This window comes from Thalassophryne amazonica, chromosome 20, assembly GCF_902500255.1.
Source record: "Thalassophryne amazonica chromosome 20, fThaAma1.1, whole genome shotgun sequence".
NCBI lineage: Eukaryota > Metazoa > Chordata > Actinopteri > Batrachoidiformes > Batrachoididae > Thalassophryne > Thalassophryne amazonica.
In genome coordinates, this window is record NC_047122.1 from 22285061 (window position 1) to 22301184 (window position 16124).

At 40.6% G+C, this 16124-nt stretch overlaps 1 protein-coding gene across 2 annotated transcripts in view; it reads right to left on the bottom strand.

The window, feature by feature from the left end:
• LOC117501875 (F-actin-uncapping protein LRRC16A) overlaps positions 1 to 16124 on the bottom strand; it is an 83975-nt gene that overhangs the window by 4853 nt on the left and 62998 nt on the right. Inside the window, exons 31-36 of one of the 2 annotated variants that reach the window (XM_034160840.1) lie at positions 8989 to 9251; positions 8490 to 8584; positions 6073 to 6535; positions 4247 to 4289; positions 3902 to 4093; positions 3388 to 3525 (exon numbers count right to left, since the gene is read on the bottom strand). In XM_034160840.1, the coding sequence (XP_034016731.1) occupies positions 3388 to 3525; positions 3902 to 4093; positions 4247 to 4289; positions 6073 to 6535; positions 8490 to 8584; positions 8989 to 9251 (1194 nt within the window). The remainder of the gene's footprint in view (positions 1 to 3387; positions 3526 to 3901; positions 4094 to 4246; positions 4290 to 6072; positions 6536 to 8489; positions 8585 to 8988; positions 9252 to 16124) is intronic. The other variant, XM_034160841.1, reaches the window with a different exon arrangement.

A 16124-nucleotide genomic window follows, 5' to 3' on the forward strand; every position in this document is an offset into this window, starting at 1 on the left:
CTAACCAAAAAGTTAACTTCAATAACCGCTAATCAGCAGGACGGGTGTAATATGCTCACGTCTAAAAGTGTTCGTTAAAAGACGAGCAGCAGCATTCTGCACCAATTGGAGACGTGCAAGAGACGACTGATTAATGCCCGAATAAAGTGCATTACAATAATCAAGTCTGGATGGCCGTCTCAAGATCACGTCTACTGAGAAAGTGCTTTATTTTAGCCAAAAGGCGAAGTTGGAAAAAACTAGCTTTGACAACAGAATTTATCTGTTGATCAAACCTCAAACAGCTGTCAAATATCACTCCCAAATTCTTGACAGCTGGTTTTCCATAGTTAGCCAAAGCACCAAATTTTGGTGTTATCACATTTGGTATGCCAGAGCGCTCAAACACCATGATCTCAGTTTTACCATCATTCAGGTAAACGAAGTTCTGGGACAGCCTCTGCTTTACATCACGAATACAATTAAATAATGATAAAGCATCATTCCCGTTAGTCCTCACAGGCAGATAGATTTGCAGATCATCTGCATAACAATGAAAGGACAGGTTGTGCTGGGTTATAACTGACCCCAATGGCAAAATGTACAAAGAAAATAGATTCGGCCTAAGGACAGAACCCTGCAGCACTCCACAAGACAGATGAACAGTTGATGAGGAGAGGTTGCCAATCATGACAGAAAAGCTCCTTTCAGCCAAATATGATTTAAACCACTTAAGTGCAGTACCATGAATGCCAATAAAATGTTCTAACCGGGAAACAAGTACTGTGTGATCCACAGTATTAAAGGCTGCTGTGAGGTCCAACAGAACCAGCACAGCAGGATTCCCTGCATCCACCGACAAAGTGATGTCATTATGAACTTTTAAAAGTGCTGACTCAGTGCTGTGTTGCACTGTTTCTACTGCCAGTAGATGGCAGTAGAAACTGTGAACACTTGTCAAAATAAATACTCCAAATAAATAATCTGTGTCTGCTACGTTTAAACTGCGTGGAATTTAATAAAAGCAAACTGAATTTCAGACATCTTCGATATTACTCTGGAACAAAGACGACAGACAGTGTTTGACATAAGCAGGATGTTAAAGAGCAAACAGGAAGCGACTGCAGCTCACAATGATTCCAACTGAAAATAATGCAGAAGCAACCTGAGCTGGTTCTGGCATTTTTACATAAAACAAACAATAACAACATCTATAAACCCAGAGAATATATTTACGAGAGATTTATACAAAGGGTTTAATGCTGTTGTCCATGTGGAGCCTGATCAGAGCATCTCAAATGCATTTCTCCTGTCGTAAATGTATGAGATTACCCATAATGCACTGTGTGGAGACACAATATCCACACTACAACCTTCAAAATTAGTCCATCACTTACCTACTAAAAATTTTAACCGTAAGTTAAAACTGTATGCCTCTGGACGACGTGAGTAATATGACCAGCAAGTCAGTACGGGGTCAAAAGAAATTATCTTTTCCATTTGTGTTCTTTTCTGTGAACAGTTCTCCTTTGCCTGCAGAGGATAGAGCAGTTTCTCCTGGAACTAGCTCTCCTCTGTTTGCAGATGATAGAACTGTACATCTACTACAAAACATTTAACAGGTAGGTACTCAAATCTTTGATATCAGACCTCATAAATGTTTGTAACTGTTATGCTTTGTTCACCACGCCTGCAAAAATATGTCAGCGGTCTAAAAATTATCAGACCACCACTGCATGCATATATACACATATGTATTATAAATACATAATATATTAACACTAGCTAATGCAGTAATATGCATCAACTAATAACAGTTAACAGTGTTTATAAATCATTAACACATTATTACTACATAATGAATACCATTAATATTACATTAAAATGTATTTATAATAATAAAGATAACAAAAAACCCTCAGGCTGTTCAAACCATAAGTTTGACAAAAAACAGAATTTTCTATAATTTTATATACATTAATGGAGTGAAAAATAGCAGCTTAAAGTGCATTTGAAGCTGTTTAAAGAATCAGAAAACATTAGCTGTAGTTTTATCATACTCCGGACAATTTAAACAACATACCATTATTTTAATGCAGTTTGTTGTCATTATTATTAGAATAAATTAATTTAATATCGGAAATATTTACCTATCATAAAAGGAAGACATGTTTCTCTTTGTTGTTCTTTCTTTTTTACTAAAACATTTACTAAACACAGCTTCACTCTGCCTGTTTTTGAACGGTTGACAAAATTACTTTTTGTTCTTCTTTCTTGGAAACACAAATTTCAATTTGACTTTTAGATTACACCAAAGCAAAAAAAAGAGGGTAAAATACCCCCCTCAGTTCCTGTAAGTGTTAATTACACAAGTGGAGTGTTAAAATACAAACTCTCCCCCACACACGGTGACATTTAAGACGTATAGAGCGCCGGCTGCAACTGAACGGTTCCCCTTTAAGTGTACTAGACCTTTAATTCAGACGCACCACGTGTGACGGGGAGGCGTCACATGTGAGCCTGAAAACTATAATTACATGACGTGTCACCTGTTAAATTGAGCGTTATGCTGGATTTTCAGCTTTTCTCTGGCTCACACACAAATCTGAGTCACTGCTCTTTAAAACTCCTTAAAAAACAAGTTAAAAAAAGAGTAAAGAAAGAGGGGAAAATGTCCCTTTGCTGCTTAATGTGTATTATGTTGTTTTGGTGATTATTTCTATAAAAACTTGTTTACAGCAGTGGGAGGTTTTGTACAGAACAAAATTTCATCATTTTAATTCAAAAGTCTGAAATTAAAAAGTCAAAATTTAGCCAGATACTGTCAGCAATGTTTGGTTATGAAGAAAAATTACACCAAGTAAATAAATATTATGCAGAATGTGAGCAACAACAATAAAATTTTAACATTTTAAGCTAATATGCCAAACTTGGCGAGACACAGTTGACAATGTTTAGTAATTTAAAAAACAACAACAAATAATTAAGCATAATCATGAGATAAAAATAAAATTTCAACATTGTAAGTTAAAATTTTTGTCTCTGTCAGCAATGCTTGGTAATGAAAAAACCCACAAAGTAAATAAAAATTATTCAGAACTGTGAGATAAAACAACAAAATGTCGACATTTTAAGGTAAAATTATTAAGTAAAATATCAAAATTTAGTGAGATACTGTGAGCCATGCATTTTTTTTTTTTTTAAATAAGACACTAAAAATATTTTGATAGAACTTTGAGGTCATCTGTGTTACATATTTTCCTTCCCAGAAATGCCATTTAATTAATAAAATAATTATAAAAATCACAGATTTTATTTTGGCAGAATACTTTTGCTTTTATTCAAAGTGAGATACTCCAGTCGGAGTCAGAGTGTCAGAAACTAAGACGTCCAAAGTGAGACACCAACCGTCCACTGGAGACTGGAGTTCTGCAGGGTTGCTGCTGGTGCTCTCTCTGTCCTGCTCTGACATCGCCCTCTTCAGGCGAGGAGCAGGTAGTGGTGATTTGGGAGTCAAACTGCCAGCTGCCGCCTCAGCAGAATCATCTGAAGCAGAAAGAGAAATCTTTCTGTAATTCACATTTCAGCAACTTACAAAACAAATGTTTTATTTTACAACATTAATATTTCATTAAAATGCATAAAAACCTACTTAATGTTAAAAATAATGATGTAGAGAATAATGCACAGCCTTCATTTTTTTAAACATTATTATTTGGTGTATATATATATATATATATATATATATATATATATATATATAAAAACTCTAATCAGATTGCATAAAAAAGACAACACGCCTTTTTTTTTTTGTCTCTGATACTTCTGAGGAAATACAAATATCGCAGCGGTAACAGTCGAGATGACTGTTCAAGACCCATTGATCATTTTATTTTAATGAACGTTTCCGGCCCCAGTCTACAGATGCTGAAGGTGTCACCTGCACTGGGACTGGTTGGAGTGGTTGGACTGAGGGGTGCAGATGTTCGTGGCCCCAGTGGGGGTTTGGTGCCCTGTGCTGTAGGCGGTTTGGGTCCGACAGAGGGTGGTTTAAACCTGGGAGCCGGCTCAGGTCTGGAGTCAGAGTCTGCTGAGACGTTGTGGTCTGGTTTGGCTGCAAGAAGTAACACAGACAGTCGTCAGGAGTCCTGATGTTATATCTCTGCAAGATTAAAGATGCTACTACCCGCAAAATAATCACAAACCAAAGCAGTCACTTTTAACTACACCTACTTCTCAGGAAAGTGTCAGGCAAACACAGACTCACCTGTGTCACTGTCCATCTTATCCAGTGAGGATAACGAGTCAGACTGAAAACAGACAGAAATGTCAACATCTCACTTTAAAAGTTAGCTAGCATAAGTACGGAATCAAAGACTGGGGGCTGATTCTCTATACGCCACTTAATAGATCCAGGATCAACTCGAAGATTCAGGATCAGTCAAGGACCAATCAGGTTTATTTTGGTCTTTGAACCCAAGTGAGAAACTGAAGTCTGTCATCTGAAATGATTGTGACCACTGATTTTATATACAGTAAAACTCGCATATATTGGATTCAGGTGGACCAGCGAATTTTGTCCATTACAATCTAAATTTGTTATATGTATAAAACAGACAAAATCCGCAATATATATAAAATGGACAAAATCTGTAATATGTATAAAACTGAGAAAATCCATTATATGTACGTAAGGGATTAGTTACAGTCAGGAGTCGCCAAACGATGTACGGGCAATCCCCGGCACCATTTAGGCTTACGTTTTTCTGTAATTAAAAGCATGACCTTGAATAGGGGTCTGCCTCATTTAATGGCCAGGTCAAAACTTTGTCTGAAAAAACCCCACAAACGAACGCCTGCCTTAAATAAAAGCTGGGCATTGTGTGTATTAAAAAGTTTGCATTCGGTCAAGTCACTCTTTTTTCCCCTAAGTCCGCTGTGGAGTGGTACCTTAAAATCCTAAAGCCTAATTTATGGCCACGCACTGATACCGATGTGCGGGTGACCCTTTTAAAATTCTCTGTCACATTGGTGGGCGTCTTTTCGCAATTTACCACAAGAACAGTGGCTTTTTCTGGATTAATTTGTCCCTCAATGAGCACCACTTCTTTACACAATCATAAACCCCCAAACCAATGGCACATGTAATTTCCCTCCATGAAATGCAGGTCATCTGAGCTTCAATTTCTGTCAGGTCTGTCCCTGTCTGGTCCCATGTCCTCCCCTGCTTTGGTCTTTGTCACTTTCTGTCTGCGTCTGCTTTACACTTTGATCCTCTATTTTTGTTTTTCAGTTTAGGATTACTTTAGTCACTGGTATTATTTTGCATTTTATCACTAGAGTCATTCATGGTAATTTCTGTTAGTTTTTGCTTTTGTCACACATTAGTTTCAGTCCCTACCTTTAATTGTCTTTTGTTGTCCACTTTCCAGTTCTCACCTTTGTTTTACTTGGTTTTGTATCTTTGCTCGTTCCGTGTGTGGATTCTTCTGCATTATATTTAGGATTCACCTTTCAGTTTATTTCTGTCTGCTTAGTGTTTACTCTACTGCAATGTCTTGCACCTGCTCGCCTCATCTTTGTTTCCTCCCTCCACAGCGCCATTTCTGTCTGCTTTGCTTTTTGTCTGACTGCACCCTTTTGATCTCATCTTTGTCTCTTTGTTCCCCACACCTGTGCCTTGTTTGTTGTGATTGCCACCTCTGTTATTTAAGCCTTGTGTGTTTGGTTCTTCTTGCTAGAAAGTGCTGTGAATACTTTCTGGATGCACCGTAGGACTTTGGAACATATTTCTCATTATTTTCCCAATAACTGCTCTAAAGAAAGACTCTGCAGTTATAGGAATGAGGACATGGATAGTGATAACTTTCACCAAAGCAGAGCTACTGTTTCGAAGAACCAAATAGTCCAGGACGACCGACACAGTCAATAATTTAATCCAGCTACACAGTCCACACAGAGATTATGTCCCTGGACTGGATCATCAATGCTAAACTTCAGGTTGGCACTTGTCTTGAAAATTTTTAAATTATAGCTATTGTGAGTTTGGAGTGATGAACACACCAGCCTGGTGATGACAAACTGCAGACGTACCTTCTGAGCGGCCATTTTCTCCTGCCTGGCCTTCATCTCAGCCAGAAGGTCCAAACCCATTACAGGAATCCCAATGTGGCGGGGGATGTAAGGGTTCTCCTTCCTCTCCTCTTTTTTTTCCTCAGTCGCTTCCGCAGCAGTTGGCGAGGTCTCTGTCTCAGAATCGGTGTGGTCCTGAGAGTGATCCCTGAGGAGCTCCGGCAGGGGTTCCGATGAAGCCCCTTGGTTTTTTAATACCGCTGTGGGTGACAATGGTTCCTGAGTCCCGGGGGTAAGGGAGGAAGAAGGTGGAGCAGCGTTAGAGGAGGCAGCAGCTGGAGGAGTGATTGCAGCAGCTCCTTGACTTTTCTCTGAGCGAGAGCTCCTGGATTTAATGAGGTTAAAGAAGCCGCTCTTCCTGGATTCACGTTTCTTTTCTGTCGTTTCCTGGATGCTGAGGGATGGATTTCGCGGAGAGGCACGCCTAATGCAAAAATAATGCATGCAATATGTGAGTGAATAAAACTGCACATTGGGTTAAATGAACATGATATGTTATAAATATAACACAATGCTAATATACCCTCAGCCATATGAGCACAACAATAAGAAACAGAATGTGATCTTTTAACCTCTTAAAATAGGTCAAGGTTAGCCATCTTTGAACTTGTCCAAGATCTGTGTCCCAAGAATGTTTCCTGTGAATTTGAAGACTGGCAGTAATAGGACTGGACTTATGCTGGTCAGCAGGTGCACGAGGGTTCGAAGCCACGTAGAGGGATCTGATTTGAAGTGGCTGTCTTTGGGCCACCACACCCAAGGATATGTGAGAAATGTAATGCTATATTACAGTGCAGGCAGCAAGCAGCATTTTGTTAATAATCGCTGGCATTGAATTACGGCCTGCCTCGTTTAGGTGCCAAGTCTGAGCGTGGATTGAAAACAAACGCCCAAGCTTTTAATCAAAGAAATACGGCCCCCACTTTCCTCGAATCAGCGAGTGCTGAACTTCATTTCGTACCTCTGTTAGGGCCCCTTTACACATGACATGAAAGACGCAGAAACCGAAAGAAAATCCTCGAACCAAACATGAAATGGGGAACCACGAACCACAGTGTGAGCAGCTGGAATGTGTTGCACCACATTGCGCTGCTGATGTGGAGAAAAATAAATAAAAACCAGCTGTATAATTAGTGAATATCACTGCGTTGATATAAATAATAAATAAAAGGGGAAGCAATAAAGAACCCTGTGGTTAAATAACCCTGGTTAAATAAAAAAATAAATGCCACTTGCGAGATTCAAACCTGCAATTTACAAAAGCTCCAATTACCAGACAGAAAATTTACCACTGCGCTACAATCACTGTCTTACAACAGGAGAGTAAAATGGCTAAAATCAACAAGGAGATAAGCGTATTAAAAAAAAAAAAAAAAAAAGCTCCGTAACAACTGACAAAACGGCATTTGTTACGGCGTATTTTTGGTGATATGTGACTAAAAGTGGCATATTTGTATTTGTAGTTCCTAAGAGTAGAATGGGAGGCAGAGCCTTCAGCTTTCAGGCTCCTGTCCTGTGGAACCAGCTCCCAATTCGGATTAGGGAGACAGACACCCTATCTACTTTTAAGATTAAGCTTAAAACTTTCCTTTTTGAAAAAGCTTATAGTTAGGGCTGGATCAGGTGACCCTGAACCATCCCTTACTTATGCTGCTATAGACTTAGACTGCTGGGGGGTTTCCCATGATGCACCGTGTTTCTTTTTATTCACCTCTTTTTGCTCTGTATGCACCACTCTGCTTTTAATCATTGGTGATTGATCTCTGCTCTCTTCCACAGCATGTCTTTCCTGATTCTCTCCCCTCAGCCCCAACCAGTCCCAGCAGAAGACTGCCCCTCCCTGAGCCTGGTTCTGTTGGAGGTTTCTTCCTGTTAAAAGGGAGTTTTCCTTCCCACTGTCGCCAAGTGCTTGCTCATAGGGGGTCGTTTTGACCGTTGGGGTTTCTGTAATTATTGTATGGCTTTTGCCTTACAATATAAAGCGCCTTGGGGCGACTGTTTGTTGTGATTTGGCGCTATATAAATAAAATTGATTTGATTTGATATTTGTGGCACTGTTGGTTTGACATATTGCCACAGGCCTGCTGTGCGCATGTTCTGCTGGACATACGTGACTTTCAGATTGCGTGCTGCATGATCTGATGGTCCATTTCATAAGGAGCAGCCTGCCGACCAATCAGATTCGCCGAAAAAATTTAATTGGATTAGAATTGCTTTTATATACACACAGGTCTATAAGTATTTAGACATTGCCCATCTCACTCTGATTATTTGCTGAACGGTTGCTGTGCAACCAACGCTTTGATCATGGTAGTGATGATAACAACGTACACATGTAGACCTGGTGAGCATTTTTACTTTCACAGTCTGATTCTCACCTGAAGCTGAGTTTAACGGCTCTTTTTGAGAAAAACTCATCCAGGCCCTCATCAAGCTTTCCCATGATGCCATAGTGCTCTGACTCCTGTACCTGCTAAAAACAAAAACAGGAAATCCACGGCAGAGAGTCAAAGGTGACTTTTTAAAGTTTTAATCAGATGATGCTAAAAACATCAAAATCATAATAAGCTAAATGTTACAAAACATTTAGGTCAATTGTCACCATACTGATTATGTATTTGAGGAAAAAGTGATTCTTCCCTGTATTATTCATGCTGTCAGCAGGACACTTTTACTTGAAAATAAGTTAATAACTGTAAGAACTAATAAGTTGCAAAACCTTTTTTTTTTTTTACTTTAATGGTACAATGTCAACAGCTCACCTGAGGTACTTTGAAGGTTACAGTAATACGCTCTGGAGACATGTATACATTTTTAAAGAATACAAAGAGATTTGTTATTTGTAGTTTTGATTAATATTTTGTGCACTGAACTTACAGGTGCTCGGCTGGGTTTTGTTCTCTTCTTTGGTTTGGGGCGGAGCTTAGTGCGGTGCTCCAGCGTCTTGTGCACAAGTGGGGGCAGCTCTCCCAAAGAGGCGGGCTTCATGTCCAGCGGCGTTGGAGGAGGAGGAAGGTCGCTGTCACAGGATGACATTCTGGCCAATGACTGTGCAGGAGGAGGAGGAGGAGGAGGAGGAGACGGGTCCTCAACATGGATCGGCACCTCCTCCAAAGCTTTATCCAGGTCAAACTCCATCTCTAAGACACCGACCAGAGGGCAAAGGTCACAATTAATAGCAGAGAATCATTTAACTATTTTGAGGGTCATTTTAGGAAACATCAAATAATCCGACATGGACCAAAAGAGCGTTAATAAACACATTACTATAATTAATCCTTAAGGAAATAAGTGAATTTCTAAACTGAGATTTAGAGTGCACTCAGACTGTACTGCCAAAAATGGCAGCACGTAATTCAAACAAACAATTTAAATCCCAAACCAGCAGATTTTTTTAATGCATTTCCCATTCCTGCAAGATAAATGGAATAATTTCCGAGAAACCGAAATGTCTGATAATGAAATGTTAAGAAAGATATAAAATGTTACATCTGAATTCCAATCAAAAACAATATTTAATGGATTCTTGTCAAATATGTGGAAATCTGATGTCACTTTTTGAGTAATCTTGACAAGATAAAATGAAAAACTGATCGTATTACAGCAAATAAGGGCTAATCTACTATCATAAGCAACGGATTCATTGTGTCCCACAGCAGCCTTTGCTTATGGATCTTGAAATGAAGCAGTATCACCACCTGGTGGACATTTACCATTACTGCAGATACAACAGAATTTCAACAAGAGCTCTAGCAAATACAACCCCTGGCAATAATTATGGAATCACCGGCCTCGGAGGATGTTCATTCAGTCGTTTAATTTTGTAGAAAAAAGCAGATCACAGACATGACACAAAACTAAAGTCGTTTCAAATGGCAACTTTCTGGCTTTAAGAAACACTATAAGAAATCAGGAAAAATAATTGTGGCAGTCAGTAACGGTTACTTTTTTAGACCAAGCAGAGGGAAAAAAATATGGACTCACTCAATTCTGAAGAATAAATTATGGAATCACCCTGTAAATTTTCATCCCCAAAACTAACACCTGCATCAAATCAGATCTGCTCATTAGTCTGCATCTAAAAAGGAGTGATCACACCTTGGAGAGCTGTTGCACCAAGTGGACTGACGTGAATCATGGCCCCAACACGAGACATGTTAATTGAAACAAAGAAGAGGATTATCAAACTCTTAAAGAGGGTAAATCATCACGCAATGTTGCAAAAGATGTTGGTTGTTCACAGTCAGCTGTGTCTAAACTCTGGACCAAATACAAACAACATGGGAAGGTTGTTAAAGGCAAACATACTGGTAGACCAAGGAAGACATCAAAGCGTCAAGACAGAAAACTTAAAGCAATATGTCTCAAAAATCGAAAATGCACAACAAAACAAATGAGGAACGAATGGGAGGAAACTGGAGTCAACGTCTGTGACCGAACTGTAAGAAACCGCCTAAAGGAAATGGGATTTACATACAGAAAAGCTAAACGAAAGCCATCATTAACACCTAAACAGAAAAAACAAGGTTGCAATGGGCTAAGGAAAAGCAATCATGGACTGTGGATGACTGGATGAAAGTCATATTCAGTGATGAATCTCGAATCTGCATTGGGCAAGGTGATGATGCTGGAACTTTTGTTTGGTGCCGCCAATGAGATTTATAAAGATGACTGCCTGAAGCGAACATGTAAATTTCCACAGTCATTGATGATATGGGGCTGCATGTCAGGTAAAGGCACTGGGGAGATGGCTGTTATTACATCATCAATAAATGCACAACTTTACACTGATATTTTGGACACTTTTCTTATCCCATCAATTGAAAGGATGTTTGGGGATGATGAAATCATTTTTCAAGATGATAATGCATCTTGCCATAAAGCAAAAACTGTGAAAACATTCCTTGCAAAAAGACACATAGGGTCAATGTCATGGCCTGCAAATAGTCCGGATCTTAATCCAACTGAAAATCTTTGGTGGAAGTTGAAGAAAATGGTCCATGACAAGGCTCCAACCTGCAAAGCTGATCTGGCAACAGCAATCAGAGAAAGTTGGAGCCAGATTGATGAAGAGTACTGTTTGTCACTCATTAAGTCCATGCCTCAGAGACTGCAAGCTGTTATAAAAGCCAGAGGTGGTGCAACAAAATACTAGTGATGTGCTGGAGCGTTCTTTTGTTTTTCATGATTCCATAATTTTTTCCTCAGAATTGAGTGATTCCATATTTTTTTCCCCTCTGCTTGGTCTAAAAAAGTAACCGTTACTGACTGCCACAATTTTTTTTCCTGATTTCTTATAGTGTTTCTTAAAGCCAGAAAGTTGCCATTTGAAATGACTTTAGTTTTGTGTCATGTCTGTGATCTGCTTTTTTTCTACAAAATTAAACAACTGAATGAACATCCTCCGAGGCCGGTGATTCCATAATTTTTGCCAGGGGTTGTAGATACAAGAGACATGCAAGGGTAGTAAGATTCTGAGCCCCTCCAACCAAATTTTCAAGATTAAAGTTGTAATGTTATAAGAAATAATAGTCACATTTATGAGAAACCTCAGATTATAGTCATAAAATTGTGAATAAATGTCTTTTTGCTTCCCCCGCCCCATTAAAAAAACATATTGCTTCACTTTGCAAAGTTGAATCAACCTGATCACACGAGATGAGTTAGGTCGTTAACCAAATCATAAGCAACTTCATTAATTTCTCAATAGTCAGTTCTGTGATGCAGCCATTTACCAGCGGCATTCATGGTGTGATGAGTTTGATCCAAAAACTTAATCTCACAGAATTTTGTAAATTTTTAAAACAAATTTATGATTTTATAATTGTAGACAATAATTATGTTTTTATTTTATTTTAATGTGAATATCTGACTAATAGCTGGGTTTCCATTTCAGATTTGTGCAAAAGAATGTCAATTAAAAAATAGATGTGAACTGACAGCGTATCCATTAAGTGATGGAATCTGACTGCTGGGTTATGTCCTCTCACCATAACAGTCATTCCCAGGGAGGATCTCGCAAGAACTGTAATTCCAACAGTCATGGCGACAGAGCAGCATTATTAAATAAATAATGTTTATTTAAAATGCTGCCTTATGATTCTTATTGGAACAAGAAAAACTAAAGCTGAATGAAGTAACAGTCATCAGAAGATGACATATTCCCCACAAGTCTGTAATACAAAGTGTCATGGGATCATCAAAGTGCATCCTTAGGCTAAATATAGATGAAATTGGTCAAATGGTTCTTGAGATATGACGCTAAGGGTGGCAATGACAATATCTTGAATATCTTGCTGTGACCTTGAAATTGACCCCAAGGTCACCGTAATGGACTGATGTTACCCAGCTTTATCTATCCATGAAGCCAGAGGACACACACCAATTAGCTAAACTGCAGGATTGTCTTACAGACATAAAGACATGGATGACCTCTAATTTCCTGCTTTTAAACTCAGATAAAACTGAAGTTATTGTACTTGGCCCCACAAATCTTAGAAACATGGTGTCTAACCAGATCCTTACTCTGGATGGCATTACCCTGACCTCTAGTAATACTGTGAGAAATCTTGGAGTCATTTTTGATCAGGATATGTCATTCAAAGCGCATATTAAACAAATACACTCAACAAAAATATAAACGCAACACTTCTGGTTTTGCTCCCATTTTGTATGAGATGAACTCAAAGATCTAAAACTTTTTCCACATACACAATATCACCATTTCCCTCAAATATTGTTCACAAACCAGTCTAAATCTGTGATAGTGAGCACTTCTCCTTTGCTGAGATAATCCATCCCACCTCACAGGTGTGCCATATCAAGATGCTGATTAGACACCATGATTAGTGCACAGGTGTGCCTTAGACTGCCCACAATAAAAGGCCACTCTGAAAGGTGCAGTTTTATCACACAGCACAATGCCACAGATGTCGCAAGATTTGAGGGAGCGTGCAATTGGCATGCTGACAGCAGGAAGGTCAACCAGAGCTGTTGCTCGTGTATTGAATGTTCATTTCTCTACCATAAGCCGTCTCCAAAGGCGTTTCAGAGAATTTGGCAGTACATCCAACCAGCCTCACAACCACAGACCACGTGTAACCACACCAGCCCAGGACCTCCACATCCAGCATGTTCACCTCCAAGATCGTCTGAGACCAGCCACTCGGACAGCTGCTGAAACAATCGGTTTGCATAACCAAAGAATTTCTGCACAAACTGTCAGAAACTGTCTCAGGGAAGCTCATCTGCATGCTCGTCGTCCTCATTGAGGTCTCGACCTGACTCCAGTTCATCGTCGTAACCGACTTGAGTGGGCAAATGCTCACATTCGCTGGCGTTTGGCACGTTGGAGAGATGTTCTCTTCACGGATGAATCCCGGTTCACACTGTTCAGGGCAGATGGCAGACAGCGTGTGTGGCGTCGTGTGGGTGAGCGGTTTTCTGATGTCAATGTTGTGGATCGAGTGGCCCATGGTGGCGGTGGGGTTATGGTATGGGCAGGCGTCTGTTATGGACGAAGAACACAGGTGCATTTTATTGATGGCATTTTGAATGCACAGAGATACCGTGACGAGATCCTGAGGCCCATTGCTGTGCCATACATCCAAGAACATCACCTCATGTTGCAGCAGGATAATGCACGGCCCCATGTTGCAAGGATCTGTACACAATTCTTGGAAGCTAAAAATGTCCCAGTTCTTTCATGGCCGGCATACTCACCGGACATGTCATCCATTGAGCATGTTTGGGATGCTCTGGACCGGCGTATACGACAGCGTGTACCAGTTCCTGCCAATATCCAGCAACTTCGCACAGCCATTGAAGAGTGGACCAACATTCCACAGGCCACAATTGACAACCTGATCAACTCTATGCGAAGGAGATGTGTTGCACTGCATGAGGCAAATGGTGGTCACACCAGATACTGACTGGTATCCCCCCCCCCAATAAAACAAAAACTGCACCTTTCAGAGTGGCCTTTTATTGTGGACAGTCTAAGGCACACCTGTGCACTAATCATGGTGTCTAATCAGCATCTTGATATGGCACACCTGTGAGGTGGGATGGATTATCTCAGCAAAGGAGAAGTGCTCACTATCACAGATTTAGACTGGTTTGTGAACAATATTTGAGGGAAATGGTGATATTGTGTATGTGGAAAAAGTTTTAGATCTTTGAGTTCATCTCATACAAAATGGGAGCAAAACCAAAAGTGTTGCGTTTATATTTTTGTTGAGTGTATGTAGGACTGCTTTTTTGCATTTACGCAATATCTCTAAAATCAGGTCTTGTCTCAGAGTCATGCTGAAAAACTAATTCATGCATTTATTTCCTCTAGGCTGGACTATTGTAATTCATTATTATCAGGTTGTCCTAAAAGTTCCCTAAAAAGCCTTCAGTTAATTCAAAATGCTGCAGCTAGAGTACTGACGGGGACTAGAAGGAGAGAGCATATCTCACCCATATTGGCCTCTCTTCATTGGCTTCCTGTTAATTCTAGAATAGAATTTTAAATTCTTCTTCTTACTTATAAGGTTTTGAATAATCAGGTCCCATCTTATCTTAGGGACCTCGTAGTACCATATCACCCCAATAGAGCGCTTCGCTCTCAGACTGCAGGCTTACCTGTAGTTCCTAGGGTTTGTAAGAGTAGAATGGGAGGCAGAGCCTTCAGCTTTCAGGCTCCTCTCCTGTGGAACCAGCTCCCAATTCAGATCAGGGAGACAGACACCCTCTCTACTTTTAAGATTAGGCTTAAAACTTTCCTTTTTGCTAAAGCTTATAGTTAGGGCTGGATCAGGTGACCCTGAACCATCCCTTAGTTATGCTGCTATAGACGTAGACTGCTGGGGGGTTCCCATGATGCACTGTTTCTTTCTCTTTTTGCTCTGTATGCACCACTCTGCATTTAATCATTAGTGATCGATCTCTGCTCCCCTCCACAGCATGTCTTTTTCCTGGTTCTCTCCCTCAGCCCCAACCAGTCCCAGCAGAAGACTGCCCCTCCCTGAGCCTGGTTCTGCTGGAGGTTTCTTCCTGTAGCCAAGTGCTTGCTCACAGGGGGTCGTTTTGACCGTTGGGGTTTTACATAATTATTGTATGGCCTTGCCTTACAATATAAAGCGCCTTGGGGCAACTGTTTGTTGTGATTTGGCGCTATATAAAAAAATTGATTGATTGATTGATGTTGAGGAATCGCGTAAGTACACCCTTATGCCAAATATTAATGAAGTCAGTCAATTGGTTCTTGAGATATCGCGCTAACAATGCAAAACAGACTGACATGTTGATTACTATATAAATGGTAAATGGACTGCATTTAGATAGCGCTTTTCCATCTGTATCAGATGCTCAAAGCGCTTTACAATAATGCCTCACATTCACCCCGATGTCAGGGTGCTGCCATACAAGGCGCTCATTACACACCGGGAGCAATAGGGGATTAAAGGCCTTGCCCAAGGGCCCTTAGTGATTTTCCAGTCAGGCGGGGATTTGAACCCATGATCTTCTGGACTCAAGCCCAACACCTTAACCACTAGACCATCACCTCCTCCATATCCCTCCTTATTTCATACCACGGAGATAAAAAGAAAAATGAAGAGAAATCCATCCATCCATCCATCCATCCATCCATCCATTTTCTTCCACTTTATCTGGATTCGGGTCGCGGGGGCAGCAGCTCAAGCAAAGCCGCCCAGACCTCCCGATCCACATACACCTCCCCCAGCTCCTCTGGGGGAACCCCAAGGCGTTCCTAAGCCAGCCAAGAGATGTAGTCCCTCCAGCATGTCCTGGGTCTTCCCCGGGGCCTCCTCCCAGTGGGACGTGCCAGGAACACCTCTCCAGCGAGGCGTCCAGGGGGCATCCGGAAAAGATGCCCGAGCCACCTCAACTGACTCCTTTTGATGTGGAGGAGCAGCGGCTCGACTCTGAGCTCCTCCCGAGTGACCGAGCTCCTCACCCTATCTCTAAGGGAGCGCCCAGCCACCCTGCGGAAGAAACTCATCTCT